We start from the raw sequence: 17,940 nt of genomic DNA on the forward strand, positions 1-17,940 counted from the left end.
ATGCTGATTTTCCCAGCACCATTTAGCAAAGGGACTGTGGTTGAGCCATATGTGGCCAGGCACACACTGTAATCCCAGAGCTGTGGAGGGAAGATTTCCAGGGCCTTCCAATTGCCAGCCTATCTTCCACTTCAATGAAATACCCTGCCACAGAGGAATAATACAGTGGAGAGTGACAGAGTAGAACACTCAGCATCTTTTTCTGGTCTCTTCACCCCTGTACAGGTGCACATATAAAATACACACACGAGAGAGAGAGAGAGAGAGAGAGAGAGAGAGAGAGAGAGAGAGAGAGAGAGACTTTTTCCCAATGTATTTTTGATGCCTCAAAATTCAGTAGCTACGGCTGTGTGGGTTTATTTCTGGGTCTTCCTTTCCATTGGTCTACATGTCTGCTCTTGTGCTAGTACCATGCAATTTTTGGCACTTTGGCCCTGAAATACAATTTGAGATGGGTCGCTGTGATCGCTCCCACATCGCTCTCTGTGCTGAGCACTGTTTAGGATATTTTGGAGCCTGTTATGCTTCTATATGAATTTTAGGATTGTTTCCTCTAGTTCTGTGAAAAGGTCTCAGAATTTTGAAGGGGATTACATTGAACCTCTAGACTGCTTTTGGTTGTAAGCCTGCTTCTTCATAACAATAATTCCACCAATCCATGAGCATAGGGGGATATTTACATCTTCTAGCATCTTCTTTGATTTCTTTTTCAGTGTTTCAAGGTTTTAATTGCAGTGGTCTTTTGCTTCCTTTAGGTTAAATTTATTCCTATTTTTTGTGTATATATTTGCATGCCTGCATACACTTGTGTGAAGTTGGGTCTTTCCTAGTCACTCATCACCCTAGTTTTTTGAGACAATGTCTCTCACTGAACTGAAAACTCACTGATTCAAAAGCAAGCAAATAACAACAAAATCCAGCTTGCTGATTCCACTAGGCTGGCTGACCCTCACCGCAAGCTCCAGAAACCCATCAGTCTCTACCTCCCCCACCCAGGGATTACAGGTGATCGTGGGGGTGTCCAGATTTTTATGTGTGTGGTAGGGGTCCAAATCCAGGCCCTCATTCTTGTGCAGCAGGTAGTTCCCAATGGAGCCATCTCTCCCACCCATATATTTTTTAAAGCTATTGTGAGTGTGATCCCCCCCACCTCCTCCACCCCATTTTCTTTCTTGGCAAGTATACTACTGGTGTGTAGAAAAACTACAGATTTCGTATGCTGATTTTGTACCCTGTTACTCCGTTGGAAGTGTTTTTTGGATAGAAGGGTTTTCTGGTGGAGTCAGTAGAGCTTTTTAATCATATCATCTGCGAACAGAAATACTCTGCTTTCTTCCTTTCCTATTTGTATCTCTTTCTTTCTTTCTCCCTTTCTTTCCCTAGTTACGGCTATAATACTTACAGTACTAGAGCAGCAGTGATGGTGGGCACCCTTGTTTCATGCCTGACTTTAGAGGAAACGCTTGCAGTTTATCACCTCTTAGCTGGCGTGTGTGTGTGTGTGTGTGTGTGTGTGTGTGTGTGTGTGTGTGTGTGTTAATGAAGCCTTTATTACACTGAAGTGTGTCCCTGCTCATCCTGGTGACTTCAGGGATTTGTTATGAAAGTATGTTGAACTTTGTCAAAGGTCTGTTTCTGTGTTTGTTGAGACAATTGTTGATTTCTTACCTTAATCCTACTTACATGTTGTATGATATTTACTGATTTGCTCATATTGAACCAACATTGCATCTGTGGGATGAAATCAGCTTGGTTAAATTGTATGACTTTTTTTCGATTTAAATGTTTTATTCTTTAAATTTATATATGAATACTGTATTTACTTAATTTCTACCCCTCCCTATCACCTCTCAAACTGCTCCCTTGTCTCCCCACTCCCTCTAAAATCCATGATCTCTTTTGTCTCTAATTATTATTGTTATATGTATGTACAAATTACATATCTGTATATTTACACACACACACACGTGTGTGTGTGTGTGTGTGTGTGTGTGTGTGTGTGTGTGTATTCTACTGAGTCCTTTTAGTGTTTTGCCTATATACATGTGTTTAGGACTGACACTTGGAATTGAGTAACCTATCAGGGAGCTTACCCTGAAAAAAAATTATTCTCCCATTCTCAACAGCCACCAACTGACTATAACTCTTCATCTAGAGGTGAGGTATTGTGAAATTTCCTCAGCCACATTAGCTGGTCAACTGTCATTGTCACTATGCAGGTCTGTAGTGTAGAAGACACCACTATCTTACAGCAGGAATCCTGGTTGTCTAGCTCTTATAATCTATCCGCTCCCCCTTTCATGACGTTTCTTATATATTAGGTACAGGGGTTGCCTTATAGATTTAATAGAGCTAGGCATCCATAGTCACTTATTCAATGCATTTGACAAGTTGTGGGTCCCCATAATAGTCTCTATCTGCTGCTGCTGCTGCTGCTGCAAAAAAAGGAAGCTTCTTCCATGAAGAATAAGAGATATTTTCATTTGTGGGCATATGGATAAGTATTTGAATGTGGTTAGAAATTATATTGAGGACTGGGCATGGTGGCACATGCCTTTAATCCAAATACTCAAGAGGCAAAAGCAGACATATCTCTGTGACTTTGAGGTCAGCTTTGCCTATATAGTGAGTATCAGGCCAACCAGGGCAACACAGTAAGACCTTGTCCCAAAAAAATTTATATTTGTTTAGGAAAATGGTAGTAGTAGGTTCTTCTCTTGAGTCTATGACCTTTCCCACAGTTAGTTGGCTAGGTTTACAGTCAAGAGATATATTGCATCCTTTTGAGCAGGCCTTTGTCCAGTTAGACACCAAGAAAAAAGTATACCATTTAACCTGTCAGAATGGCCAAGATCGAAAACTCTGATGATATCTTATGCTGGAGAAGATGTGGAGTAAGGGGAAGACTCCTCCATGGATGGTGGGAGTACAAACTTGTACAGCAGCTTTGGAAATCAGTATGGCAGTTTCTCAGAAAATTGGGAACCAATTTCAAGATCCAGAAGTACCACTTTTGGGCATATACCCAAATGATGCACACTCATACCACAAGGACACTTATTCAACTATGTTCATAGCAGTTTTATTCATAATAACCAGAACCTGGAAACAACTTAGATGCCCTCAACCAAAGAATTGAGAAGGAAAATGTACATTTGCACAAGGGAGTACTACTTAGTGGTAAATAACAATGACAGCTTGAAATTTGCAGACAAATTGATGTAACTAGAAAAAAGCATCCTGGGTGATGTAAACCAGACCCAGAAAGACAAATATAATATGTACTCAGTCACAAGTGGGTATTAGTTATAAAGCAAAGAACAATCAGCCTACAAGCCACAACCCCAGAGAACAAAGATGACCCTAAGGGAGACATACATGGATCCCCGCCCCAGGAAGGGGAAATAGACAAGATCTCTTGAGTAAATGGGGGAGTATGGGGGCAGAGGGGAGGGTGGAAGGGGAGTGGGTAAAAATGTATGGCTCAATAAAAAAATAAATTTTAAAAAGCACAGCATTAGCTAAACAAAGAGATTCCCAGTGTTTACAGATTGAGATATCTGATGTTAAAAATGAGAAAACTACTCAAAGTGTAGTTTTGTCTAAGCCAATGCAATTCCTATCTAATTTTTTTAAATGGAGAAGTCAGTTCTTAAATTTATGGAAAACTTCAGAAGCCCAATGGCAAAATAGTATCAAATAAGATTAAAGTTGGACGAGTCTCAGTGTTGATTTCAAAATACAATGTAAAACAGTGGTATGACAGTAATCAAAACCACACAGTACTGACATGAAGATGGATAGAAAGGGAACAGGAAGTGAACTTAGAGAGGAAACAGGAAATGTACTTAGAGCTCAGAAACAAACCCACATACTCATGACACAATGAGTTTTGGCAAGGACGTTAATGTCATTCAGTGGAGGAAGAGTCTATATTTTCAACAAACATTAGAATAATTGGATGCCCATCCACATGAGAAAGGGATGAAGTTCAACTTCTACATGGCATGCCATGCCACAACAATCTGAACATGGGTCAATGAACTAACTATAAGACTAGAAGCAATACATTCTTAAAATGTGGATACCGATATTCATGGCCTTAAATTTGCTAATGGAGTCTCATTGTGGCCAAAGCCACAAGTAGTGAGAGAAAAAAATAAATAAGTTGGACTTCATACAAATCCTAAAATCTTTGTGCATCAATATTACTATCCAAAAGTAAAAAGAAAACCAGGGAAGTGGGAGACAGTATCTGCACCTTGCATTTCTGCTAAGGTCAGCAACTTAGGGGAAAAAAATAAAACTCTACTTAAAAATAGGCAAATAAGAATATATCCCAACATTTTAAAAGAGCCACACATGTTCTTGTACAATTGCTCTATTTTTTTTTCTGTGTATGTACATTAAGTACATCTGTCCTGGAATGCATGTGGAGGTGGGAGTTGACTCTCCTTCCACTGTGTGGTCCTGGGATCAAACTCAGGTTGTCAGGCCTGGTAGAAGAAACCTTTACCTGCTGATGCATCTCACTGGACCATTAACAGAAACTTAAGCCTCTATTAGAGCAGTGAGAGGGAGCAAAGACTATTCAAGAATCATAGAAACTCAGTTCCTGCCATCTGGAAAATTCCCATTTAAAATACCCACATCTCTTATCCTGAATTACCTATTAAATAATACAGAATGGAATAAGACAATTCCAGACCCTAGAAAGCACTCAATAAATCACAACTACTGCCGAGATAATTAAGAAAAAGAGTAAATTTTATTGAAGGGTGCTATAAACAACAGGTAATAACAATAATAGTGAAACAGTGCTCCCTTGTGAGGTTTTAAATTCATATAAAGTGGTCCCTACCCAGTGCCATGGTTCTCCTTTATCTGTAAGGAAACAGAGATTCACAAAACAAAGATGGTTTGCCAATGAAATGCAAACAGCAAGTAACACAGCCAGGCACTAGACGGTGACTTTTCAATGCTTGCTACCAATCTTGCAGCGGTCCACCCCTTTCCGCAGCGCCCCCATCACCTCCCTGTTTCTCAAGCTATAAATGAGGGGGTTGAGCATAGGGGTAAGGACTGTGTAGAAGATTGAGACAATTTTGTCATGGCTAGGAGCCCGGTATCGCCTTGGCCTCAAGTAAATGAACATGGCTGCCCCGTAGAAGAGAGAGACAGCTGTCAGGTGGGAGGAACAGGTGGCCAGAGCTTTTTTTCGGGACTGAGCAGAGTGCATACGGAGCACGGCCCCCAAGATTCGAGCATAAGAAGCCACAATGATGGAAAAGGGGAGTAGCAGCATGAAGACACAGCAAGCAAAGAGCAGGGTGTCAAAAAGGGAGGTGTCTGCACAGGCCAGCTTCAGTAAAGCTGGCACCTCACAGAAGAAGTGATCTACATACCTTGAGCCACAGTAGGGTAGGCTCATGGCTGCCACCATCTGAATTATTCCATCAAGGATCCCAAAAGCCCAGGAACTTCCTGCAATCTGGAGACAGACCCTTCGACTCATGAGAATGGGGTAGTGAAGTGGGTGGCTAATGGCCACATAGCGATCATAAGCCATTAGTCCCAATAAGAGCCCCTCAGATCCTACAAGAGAGACAAAAAATCCAATCTGTATGCCACAACCCGCAAAGGAGATGGATTTCCTGCCAGACAGGAAGTTGGCCGCCATCTTTGGCACAATGTTACAGATCAACATGAGGTCCATGAGGGAGAGCTGACTGAGGAAGAAGTACATGGGAGTATGAAGTCGGGAGTCGGTGTAGATGAGGAGGATGAGGAGAACATTACCACAGAGTGCCACTGTGAAGACCACCATAACTGCAGAGAAGAGGACCAGGTCTGTCTGGCTCTGGGAGAAGATGCCTAAGAGGATAAACCCATCTACAGTTGATGAATTCGGCCACATTGCCATGGCACAGTGATTCACAGTCACCTGAAAATAGACAAAGAAAAGTCCTGAGACCGAATGGCATGATTTTGTTCCTGAAATCTTCTTCAATCAGATACAGATTTGTAGTTCACCAAAATTTAATGATGTTTGCTTTGCAACACACAGAACAATGGCCTTTCATGGACCACAACACTTTGCTAGTTCACAGAACTTTATTACATGTCTGTATTTGTATACATCTATACCAAGAAGAGTAGAATCTGTCTTTTATGAGTCACAGAACCATTGGACAATCCTCCTCCAGCCAGCAATAACTTGGGTTTTCTATACAGCACTGACTTTAAATAACTGGGGTCAGACTTTAACACTTCTGAAACTACCTCCTATGAAAAGAGAACTAATATATTATAAGGAAAGAGAACAAACACCTGGGGATAGGAGCCTAGAGAAATGGCTCGATGGCTAAGAACATTTGTGGCTCTTGCAGAGGACATGAGTTCAGTTCCAAGAACCCACCTTAGTCAACCCACATCAGCCTGTAACTCTGGTCCCAGGGAATCCTCTGAAGGAACACACACACTCAGCATATATGCATGTAGGCTCTCTCTCTCTCTCTCTCTCTCTCTCTCTCTCTCTCTCATTAATAAGAAAATCGTGGGATGTTCTGATGTTTGTTTGTTTTTGAAATAAGGTCTTGCCCAAAACTCCGTGGTAGCCAAGGAACTCACTATGTAGACTAGGTTAGCCTTTATCTCAAAGCAATCTTCCTACTTTAGCTTTCCCAGTGTTGAATTACAGGTGTGTAATTCGTGTAATTAATATAATACATGCTTAGCTTCATTCCTGAACCTTTATTTTACTCAGGCCAATGATCTGAGAATCTTTCTTATTCCAATATTTCTGTCAATCATTCGATCAAGATTCAAGCCATCTGAAAATCTCTTGGTTTTAGAGTCAAGGTTTCTCAGAATCTAATTATCCCTCACTATCCACATGGTAATTATAATCCTGATAATTACTTATAGCCTTCTTCATGGTTTCCCAGAATGTTACTAAAGCCTTTTAATCTATTTTTACAATAGCTCTTATGATTCTACTAATGTCTGAAGTGATTTAAAAATAAACTCCTGCTGAAAGTATATCAATGACTTCTCAATCCACTCTAATACAAATCAAACTCTTAGAGACAAACAAGGACTTCCATGCAAGTGTGAGTGTACACCCACATGAGCATACACTCATACATCTGCACATCTGCCCCCCACTGGTACCTTGGAGATTATACCATTCCCCAATGTTCATAGTGCTTCCTTGAATTTGCCCAAACTGGACACATCTGCATCTTTGACCTTTCACTTTTTAGAACTTGTCTCTGTTCAGGCTTTTTGCCCAGATCTCTGTCTTTAACCTGCCTCTATCTTTACTCAAGTGCCAACTTCTCTAGACATGAAAAGTCACATTAAAAATCTAAGCATTTTACACTTTCAAGGCCCTTCTCTGATCTAATTTTTATTACCTCATTTGGCTGCATAAATACTTTTCCCCACTATTTTAATGCCTATATCATCTCTCTGGAACATAAATATCTATTATTCACAGTGGCATCTGGCCAGCCCCTAGGGAAGTCACTTGCTTCATAGTATGACCTCAATGAATATGGATGACTGAATAAGATAATTCAGATGAAATGCATGACAAAAAGTTCCAAGTTCTGACAGCAGAAATCCCCCCTCCTTCCATTTCAGGGAGCTAGTTTTTAACTTGAGTGCAGAGTTGCATAATTTCTTTCTCGGTGAGAAAATGAATGATAACATAGGAAATAGTCTCAGCTATTTATAAAACATAAGGAGGTTCTTCACAAACAGGTAACAGTTGTACCTCTGTGTGCTGCTGTATTCATGTCTACCTAACCCACTGCAAAGATAAAATGAAGCGATTACCTAGGACTTTGGGCTCTTTGAATGAAAGACCTGGGGTAATTCTCTAAATTAGGATGGGCTATATCAGACCAGGGATCAGGGAGTTTTATATCATCCATTTCTCCACAGAACAGAACATGCTTGGTGTACCAGAAATGTGCCCGGGTATTCTTCCAAACAGCGAAATCTAGGAATGGGATTTGCTATAGGAGTGAATTACTGGTCACAGAGCCTTAAAGTATCTGCTTAGCTATATCGGTTTTGAGATCAACCAGGCAAAAAAAAAAAAAAAAAAAAAAAAAAAAACCCTCAGGTCTCCTCTAATGCTCACAGAAGTTCCTCTTGTGTGCTGAGATTCCTCCATCCTACTGATAGGAAGTGGAAGCTTTCAGCCTCATACACACCCTCTTATACTATAAACTTATACTATAAACTAGCAAACAACATTTCCTTCTCCATCCTAGATGGACAGATGCAAGCAAGGCACCCATACACAAAAAATAAAATAAATCGTTACAATAAAAGAAAAGAAAAATAATCACTCTAATAGTACTGGACAACCTAAAGCAGAGGAAAAACTGATAAACACATTGTTATGAAGGAATAAGTCAATAGCCAGTAATGGAGCTGCCAGAATGAGAGGACTTGTGTTAAAGAGACTGACCTTTTCTCACCTTCTGGTGGGTCCCCTGTGGAAAAAAAATTCATTGGCAGAAATGCCCTTTGGAGGAATTTCTCACTTCAAATTGATTTCATTGTTCTTCTGTTGCATTTACTGGTAGAGCGGGGATACAGAAGAGCTACACCCCTATCTATTCAGTTGTCTCCCCATCAACCCTCAGCTTCCGCATCATACTGGTTCAGAGAGTAGGGCTCAGACAGAAAATAGCCTCTTCCCAGCAAAATCAGAAGAAAAAAAAGGAGAAGGAGTAGAAGGAGGAGGAAGAGGAAGAGGAGGAGGAGGAGAAGGCAGACTTAGTCACACAGATGATGGGCTGAAGTATCAGAGTTAGCCTGTGGACATTGAATCTCACTCACTCTTGCCTGCCCCATTTACACATGGCACTAGCCTCTTAAATGAATCACTGAATTATCCCCCACTGCCCACACAGGTACTTAACACTGACACTGAGCAATCACCATGAAGCCTGTGTGTCCCTAGAGGGCCCACAGACTTCAGCCCTGCAATTGGAACTCCCAGACTTGCAATTAAAGAAACTCAAAGTGTCTCAAATGGGGAGAGTGGGGACCAGATAAGGAAGCCTGTCAAGAAAGGCCATGGAACCTTAACAGGAATGTGGAGAAACTTCCCCATTTCAATGCCCCAGCCCTCAACCCCCATTCGCCCCTAACCCCTCTCCACCCCCAGGCTTCCAAGGAGGCTCCCTCTACCTATGTCTCTCCCCTCAAGTGTTCCCAATGACCATAAACCACACTTTAGTTATTCTTTAATTGCCCTCATGAAGTTAGCCTACAACTTTCAATCATGAATGAAGTGCAGAGAAGGGGTGACTTGAACCAGAGGTGAGCACTGGACACAGTCCTACCTTTGAGTAATTTCTAACCTTAGACAAGATGGAAAGGGAAAGCACTTACATCCACAAGATGGGGGCATGGGGGCCTGTACCACCCAAACACTTACAGACTTCAAGAACTTTCGGAAGAAGAGTTGAAAGAATGTAAGAGCCAGTGGGAATGGAAGACACAAAGGAAACAAGGTCTTCTAAACAAAGCAGGGGTGGCGCACATGTGAACGCACAGAGACTGTAGCAACATGTATAAGTATTTAGACACAAGCCCCCATCCCTAATCCAGAAGATATATTCAATGTAACAACCACTTGCAAAGAAAAAATTAGTTTTCTCCAGCTGAGTCTTCACTATGAGGAGACACCATGACCACAGCAACTCTTATAATAGAAAACATTTAATTGGGGTGTCTCAGAAGTTCAATCAGTTATCATCATCATTGTAGGACATGGTGGCATGCAGGTAGACATGATACCGGAGAGGTAGCTGAGAGTTCAATATCTTGTGCAGGCAACAGGAAGTGGTCTGAGATGCTGGGCATGACTTGAGCATATATGAGACCACAAAGCCTACCTCCATGGTGTCACACTTTCCCCAAAAAGACCATATGTATTCCAACAAAGCCATACCACCTAATAGTGCCACTCCCTATGAGCTTATGGGGGCCAATTGCATTAAAACTACACGCTGGGTGTACAAACAACACTAAGTGCTGGTCCCATGCTCAGCAGTAGATGGCCAAAACAAAATGAACTCAGTGGCATTTGGGGAAGATCTCTTTCCCTCTCCATATACTTATGTGTTTTGGGTTTTTATGGGATTCCCATGTATGTGAGTGTGTATGTCTCTGCCTCTGTATGTTGCTTGTGATTTTTCTTTGGTTCTTTGTTTGTTTGTTTGTTTGTTTTGTCCTGTTCCAGTTTGTATGTTTTAGTTGCCTGATTGTTTCATAATGAGAAAAAGAGAGAAAATAGTTTGGGTGGGTGTAGAGGTGGGGAAAATTTTGGAGGAGTTGGGAGAGGGGAAAGTTTATTCAGACTATATTGTATGAAAAATCTATTTTCAATAGAAATTAATAAATTGGTACCATTAGGCAATTTTGGCTGCTATTTTAAGTCAGCCCATTATTAAAACACTAGCTGCTCTCTCAGTTCCTCTCATCCAAGAACATACAGATCTTCCAGGTAACACACCACCCAAGCAAGAATCTTCAATGGCATCAGCTACCAGATGGTTCAATCCTGAGACACAGGTGATCACATGGTCACATTTGGTTTCTGCCTCTGCAGTCTAGCCTGCTTGGTATTGTGGTGTTGTCTGCATTTGTACATTCAGCAATGGTGCTAAGAGGGAGGCTAAGTGCTCCCTGAAGCACATCACAGATTCATGCTGCAGTTGCCTGATCCCTAGCATCATGACTCTGTGTTTAAGTATTATCTTTTTGAAAGTGGACAGACCCCATAGACGTTCTTCTTCAACATGTCCAGGGGGAGATTCTCCTGGCCATGGAAGAATACGCCTTTCTGCAGCAAAAATAATCCACTTGTCCCACTTTTATTTGCACCATGCTTTCTCGTGGGTTTAATTCCTTCTTTGAAGAGATGGAAGTCACTGTGCGTGCCAGTTCCCTGTGACTACCAAACCTCTAAAAGCACTCCACAGAGGCAAATGTTCAGGTCTGTTTGGTGTTTTTTACTAGTTCTGTAAGATGATGAATAGTCCTGGGTTCTCCTGGGTTACCAAAAAGTGGAGTGCCATACAGGGGATGCTGTGCTCATCCCTTCTCTTATGATGCTCTGACTGTTGTCTTCCTCATCATCATCATTCTGCATGAAGTGTTGTGTTCTTCATTCTGAGTGAAATACCACTCTCACCTTCTTTCAAGGTGTTGGACTTATTCATCCTCTCTTCACTGCTGTTGACCCCAATGTGCTTGCTTATCTACCTCCCACAAACCCACCCCTCTTGTCTCTAGAAAACAGTGAAGACTTCTCTGAAAGGGAAGGTGGAGATGATGATGATAGCAATGCCCACAACACAGATGGAGATGCCATTCCCATGGGGCAGGCAGGTGTAGGAGATCCATACTTATTGGGCAGGCAGGTGTAGGAGATCCCACACCCATTGGGCAGGCAGGTGTAGAGCATCAGTGCACCAGTGCAGAGAAAGCAATCACACTCCAGGAGAAGCCAGCACCACCACCCCAGTGAACTGCCATTCAAGATCTAAGCTATGATGCTGCTGCCATGGTAATGCCACAGCCTCTGATCCTATATACTGTAGCTCCTGCAACCCAATTCTCTACCCTGTGGCCACCCAGGAACCAGAAGCCCGGGCTCCTGCCTAGGCCTGGGGTAGCTACCATGGCTTTTGCCGTAAAGCACACTGGGGAGCTGCGTTTGCATCCTATATAACCTTTAATTGTTCTCTTGGTGAGTTATACTGATACTGTATTCACAATAGCTGGAGATTTCCTTTATTTCTAATTGTATAAAATATTAAAAGAATAAATACAGTATATAAAATGAAGTATATTAAAATATGCAGCTTTTTATTTCTATCTTCTTTATTCAACCTGACTCCATAACACTATTCCTTTCTTCTCTTCCCTCTAGCTTATAAACTTCTTGGTGGCAAGCTTGTGTTAAGCACCCACCTTTTTGCCTTCTTTTCATTTGTTTCCCTAGAGGCTTGCTATGTACTAGTGCTGTTTTGAATGATAATGGCCTCATATATTTGAATACTTAATCACTAAGAATTGCCACTACTTGAAAGGGATTAGAAGGATTAGGAGGTGCGGCCTTGATAAAAGAGGTGTGTCACTGACAGTGGCCCTTGAGGTTTCAAAAGCCCACACTAGGTCCAGGTTCTCTTTCTCTCAGCTACTTCTCCAACACCATACCTGCCTGCTGCCATGCTCTCTGCCATGATTATAATGGACCAAGCCTCTGAAACTATAAGAAGTCCCCAAATTAAATATTCTTCTTTATACAAGTTGCCTTGGTCATGGTATCTCTTTAAGGAAATAGTGACTAAGACAGTACCTCAAGCTGGTCTTGGACTTTCTCTTCTCCTGCCTCAGGCTTTTGAGTGCTGGGATTGCATTATGGACCACCACACCTAGCCAGTGCTCACATTTGATTCAAGTATGATGTCTCATCAAATTCTCTACTTATCATTGGCAATCAGTAGACATAGGTTGACTCTGTGAGGGCAGAGAAAGGGCAAGTTTAGACAGTAGTTGCAAAAAGGACCAAGGTGACAGCCACAGCTAGAGGTCCTATCATCACCCCTGGGTGTCATAAGGATAGAACACCAAGAGACTAGCCCTATGTGTCTGTATTTCTGAGCTCTGGCTGGCCCAGAGAGTGAAAACTCCAGGTGGCTTTCTTCTCTCTGTCCCTACTGGCCTTGGCCCTGCTATTGTCTCTAAACTCCCTCTTTGGGTGACTTTAATTGTAAGCTTGGGGACTCTGATTCCAGAGCGGGCATTTGTGGGTTCTCCTGAGAGCTCCTTGCTCAGTCTTTGTATTAATCTCCTGTATGAACAGTAGGAAGCAGATCTGCAAGGCAGGTGAGAGACCAATGACTGAGGGGGGCAGGCAGCCATCAGTGAGTGAGTTCTCAGGTGCTGGTTCTGATCCGTCACCACCATCTCATTAACTCAGTCTATTTCTCCTTCTTCCTACTTTCTTCCTTTGCTTTGATGCATAATAATTATACATATTTAAGGGATTGAGTATAATATTTTAATATATACAATGAAAACTGGCATACCCACCACCTCAAATATTTGTTATTGTTGTCAACTTTCTCATCATGAGAAGAGGCTGTTCATCTGAGACACACTGTCTGAATAGGAACACCAGGGTGGTGAACATCCACAGCCTGGCTCAGAGGTTGATGTGGCTGGGGAAGGAGATCAGATCTGTGAAGAGCATCTACTTCCTGTCCTTTCACCTAGTAAGTGTGAGCACAGGAAAATAACAATGAAATTACTTTGGTAGAAGCTCCTCCACTGGGTATCTATGTTGAATTTGTTTTCCTGAAGGAATCCCAATGAAAGGTGAGTAGGGTCTCTTTCCTGCTGCCCCACACACACATGCACCCCCTCACACTTTCTCTTTTGTAATCACTATTACCAGTAGTTGGTTCATTTTCTCCCTTTCTATTTATATATTAGCATATCCTCTTCCTTTTCTTGCCTGCCCCTATCAAGGGCTCTTTGTTGAGTTTCTTCTTTTTTTTAGTGAAAGGCGAGGATAAGAGAACAGAGGAAAGGAAGGGAGGGGAGAGGAGAAGAGAGGAGGGAAGAGGTAAAAGCATTTTCCAGGATGTGGGGACAGAGTGACAGCTTTGTGGGTTCTGTTCATAACATCAGAAAGAAATGCTATTGTACTTATTTTTCATTTCAAATGCATGTGTGAGTCTGGGATGAGGCTTGAGAGGCATGTTTGAGAGCCAATGATGTGTGGATCATCCAGAGAGGTAACCAGAAGGACTCCTGTGCCTCAAGGTCATTGTCACCACTCTGGGAATTTGTCCTGAGTCTGGAAGAGTCAGATATGAACTTTTAATGCTCACCTATACTTGAAATCTATCACAGTGAAATGATAAGAAGACTCACTTATCATAAGCCATATTATAGTCACTGTATATGAGCATTTTGTCTCATAGGAAGCTAGTTCTGCTCTTTAAGATTAATGAGAGCATCTACAAATATTAAGAGTCCATTATTTGGACCAGAAGGCTTTTGAATGTGCCAAAAAATAAGAGAAAGAGAATTCAGTTTTCTAATTGATAATTTCTCCCAGAGAAGTCAAGTTGTTCTCTCAGGGTATGTTTTCCTAGTAATAACCTGGTGCAATGTAAAGTGCCTATACCCTAGAATCAAAAGCCCTGGTCTATTTCCTCATGCAAGGCAATGTAGGTATCTCTTTAGTGCATGTGTCCTCATGTAAAGAGCATCTGCTTGAACCAGTGTGGTCAAGTGGAATGATGGATGTGATAATACAGGGAGCAACAGTTAGTTGGCTGAGACTTTTTAGCAACTATAAACAGCCTAACACTGGGGCAGAAATCATTGCCCCATCTCTGAAAAATAAAGGCACATTTATGATCTCAAAATATTTGAGACGTAGCTCTCAGGGTCAGTGAAAATCTCCATCTATCCTTAGTGACAAGATTCCTGGTTCTTACTCACTGGAACTCACCTTATTATACCAGCAACCAGGCCCTGAAACTGACCCTTGAAATCCAGTGGTAGGTTATGGTCCCTCTTGATCTGCATTCACTAGCATCCATGGCCTCATGGGGTCCCTTGCCAAAGTGGTAGTTGGATTTAGTGACTCAGATCTAGTGGTTAGGAAGGGTGCTTTCAAATGTTTTATCCTTGGAGACATTAGCATCTATGCTCTGAGATGCCTTGTCAGGGGAGAACAAAAGCTGCCAACAGTTGCATGAGGGATCTTGGAGTAAAGCCTATTCTGGTCATGCCTTGGCAGGAGAGTATCAGGGCAACAGCCTGACAATAGCCATATGATGGGCTCAACACTAAAACGCACTCGGCTGAGCTGTTCTGAAGCCACTAGCCCACAGAAACTGTGATATAATTAATGTTTCGTGGCGTGTTTCATTTAAGTTGCTAAACCTTGGAGCTACGTGTTATACAGTGCTAGACAGCTAATACAAGATTAAAAGGGAAATACTTTACGGCTGTGCTACTGGCAGAACCACAAAAAAAATGCCTGACACTTCCTTGTTGTAGTGCAATAACCCTGTGTTCCTACCAGTAGAGAGACTGGGGCAATAATAACAATGTAATAAGAAAAAGGAAAGATAATACCTAATAGATAATTCAGAATAAAAAAGCAAGAGCAATTAGAAGTATAGCTACAAACTGATCAGAGAAAGGTTCTCCTTTTTTATGGTACAAATTGTGAGTTTAAATATTTTCCTAGTTCACAAAAATAAAACAATAAATAATACCTGGAAATGCCATTGAGGGAAGCCAATGTGAAAATGGTCAGAGAATAAAGCTAATGTTAAGAGCTGCAGTCAGGGTCTGCCACTCAGTTGTTTATTATTATTTATTATTTTGTTGGGGGTTTTGTTAGTTTTTTATTTGTTTCTTTTTAAAGACAGAGTGTGATCATTATAGAACCTAGAGTGACCTTGAACTCCTGAACCTCCTGTCTCAGCCTCATGAATTACTGAGATGACAGATTTACACCACCACACCCAGCATATTTGTTCTTTTGTTTCCCCTGGGGTCCAGTATTTTCATGAATATCATCAATATTGCTTTTTTTAAAGGCATTATTTCATTGCTATTTGTGTTTGTTCATATAAAATTAGATAATATCACTGGCTCCCTTATAAGAGTTTCTCCATTTTGAGAATGTAGCCCACTGGGAGAATGCTTGCCTGTTGTGCACGAGACCCTTGGTAAGATACTTGTACAGAAAGGATGAAGTCATGCTCACTATCACACCGGTCAAATGAATGGTTGGGGGCTGACCTCGCCTGCATCCCCTGACCTCCTCAACCCTTTCCACTCAACAAACATTTACTCAAGTAATTGATCACCCATCCCCCCAGTTATAGACAAATATACAATGTATCTTAAAATTTCCCTAAAAATTATTCCAAATCCTTCAAGTGAGATTGTGTGTATTTATTTGCTGATATACAGACCAACATCATACTCAGTGTTTTGTAGGGGCTTGAGATGTGGAAAAGTAGGTATTGCTGCTCCCATTATGGCATGGGTGACTGAGATTCTTTTTCTAATGTTTAATTTAAATTAGAAACAATCTTATTTTATATATCAGTCCCAGTTCCCATTGCTGACACTATAAGCCTTGCACATCTCCTACTTTTAAACCTTTAATAGCAATATGGGAAGCTTTTAGGATTTTTACTTAGACTATTAGGCAGTGGAAGTGCTCACATCAGAAATAAAAGGTTTTTTATTTTAATCTTTAAAAAAAGATATTTGTACAGAGATAAAGAAGGGGTGGGAGGAAGAGAAGAGTTTGTGTGTGCATGTGTGTGTGTGTGTGTGTGTTCATGAGTGCAGTGTGTAAGTCAGAGAGAAAAAAAACCAGAGGTTGGGAGGGAGAGAGCTATCAATTACCATGTCTTTCTTTATGTTTTCAGATGACCTGCTACAACAACTGGGCATGATACTGTGGCTGAACCAGTCATCCACAGATGACTTTATCTTGTTAGGCATCTTCTCCCACAGCCCAGCTGATCATCTTCTTTTCTCTGTGGTCATGCTAGTCTTCACAGTGGCACTCTGTGGTAATGTTCTCCTCATCCTCCTCATCTACACTGATGCCCGACTTCATACTCCCATGTACTTCTTCCTCAGTCAGCTCTCCCTCATGGACCTCATGTTGGTCTGCACCAATGTGCCAAAGATGGCAGTCAACTTCCTGTCTGGCAGAAAGTCCATCTCCTTTGTAGGTTGTAGCATACAAATTGGCCTCTTTGTCTGCCTTGTGGGGTCTGAGGGACTCTTGCTGGGACTCATGGCTTATGATCGCTATGTGGCTATTAGCCACCCACTTCACTATCCTGTCCTCATGAATCAGAAGGTCTGTCTTCAGATTGTTGGAAGCTCTTGGGCCTTTGGGATAGTAGATGGCCTGGTGCAGATGTTGGTGGTAATGACCTTCCCCTATTGCAACCTGAGGGAGGTAGACCACTTCTTTTGTGAGATGCTTTCCTTGTTGAAGCTGGCCTGTGTGGACACATCCCTATTTGAGAAGGTAGTATTTGTCTGCTGTGTCTTCATGCTGCTGTTTCCTTTCTCCATCATTGTGGCTTCCTACGCTCGAATCTTGGGGGCCGTGCTCCGTATGCACTCTGCTCAGTCCCGAAGAAAGGCTCTGGCCACCTGTTCCTCCCACCTGACAGCTGTCTCCTTCTTCTATGGGGCAGCCATGTTCATATACCTAAGACCGAGGCGATATCGAACCCCAAGCCAGGACAAGGTGGTGTCTATATTCTATACAGTCCTTACTCCTATGCTCAACCCCCTCATTTACAGCTTGAGGAATCGGGATGTGATAGGAGCACTGCAAAAAGGGCTGGATCGATGCAGGATTGGCAGCCAACACTGAACTCTGGAACTGAACTCTGTCACGTCGTAGCTGTGTGGTGACCAGTAAACAATCCCCTCTCTGTGAGACTCAGCTTAATTATTAACAGTGAGGTACATGACAATTGCTGTCTTGGAAGGGACTTCATAAACCCTAAAGCAGTACTAACTATTTCTCTTGTGATTAATGGATTTCCCCCCTCCTTCTTTTGCAGAATTGTTTCTAAATATATTATAGAGGATGGGGAGGCTTTGTTAACTCAAGCACTGAATGCCAGGGCATTGAGATTGTATCATTTATCATTTAGAGTTAGATTGTTTCCCTTACCAGAAGACATGACCTTTCTCACCATTTGTTCAGTTTCTTACATTCCAGGCACTAGAACATATGTGATCATTTTTCTCCAATTTACATACTGTGCCGTGTACCTTATGTATTTATGAAGCTATCACTCACCTGTTATTTATATAATATAGCCT

General features: G+C 41.8%; 2 protein-coding genes across 2 annotated transcripts; one reads left to right on the plus strand and one right to left on the minus strand.

Moving 5' to 3' along the window:
• Positions 1-4,975: 4,975 nt before the first annotated feature.
• On the minus strand, positions 4,976-5,923 carry LOC127219788 (olfactory receptor 56). The gene has a single exon (XM_051181557.1). It carries the CDS (start codon positions 5,921-5,923, stop codon positions 4,976-4,978), a length of 948 nt encoding a protein of 315 aa, XP_051037514.1.
• Positions 5,924-16,534: 10,611 nt separating this feature from the next.
• Positions 16,535-17,482, plus strand: LOC127219789 (olfactory receptor 2V2). Its single transcript, XM_051181558.1, has one exon. It carries the CDS (start codon positions 16,535-16,537, stop codon positions 17,480-17,482), a length of 948 nt encoding a protein of 315 aa, XP_051037515.1.
• Positions 17,483-17,940: the final 458 nt, after the last annotated feature.

Source organism: Phodopus roborovskii, unplaced genomic scaffold (genome assembly GCF_943737965.1).
Source record: "Phodopus roborovskii unplaced genomic scaffold, PHOROB, whole genome shotgun sequence".
In the NCBI taxonomy this organism is placed as follows: domain Eukaryota; kingdom Metazoa; phylum Chordata; class Mammalia; order Rodentia; family Cricetidae; genus Phodopus; species Phodopus roborovskii.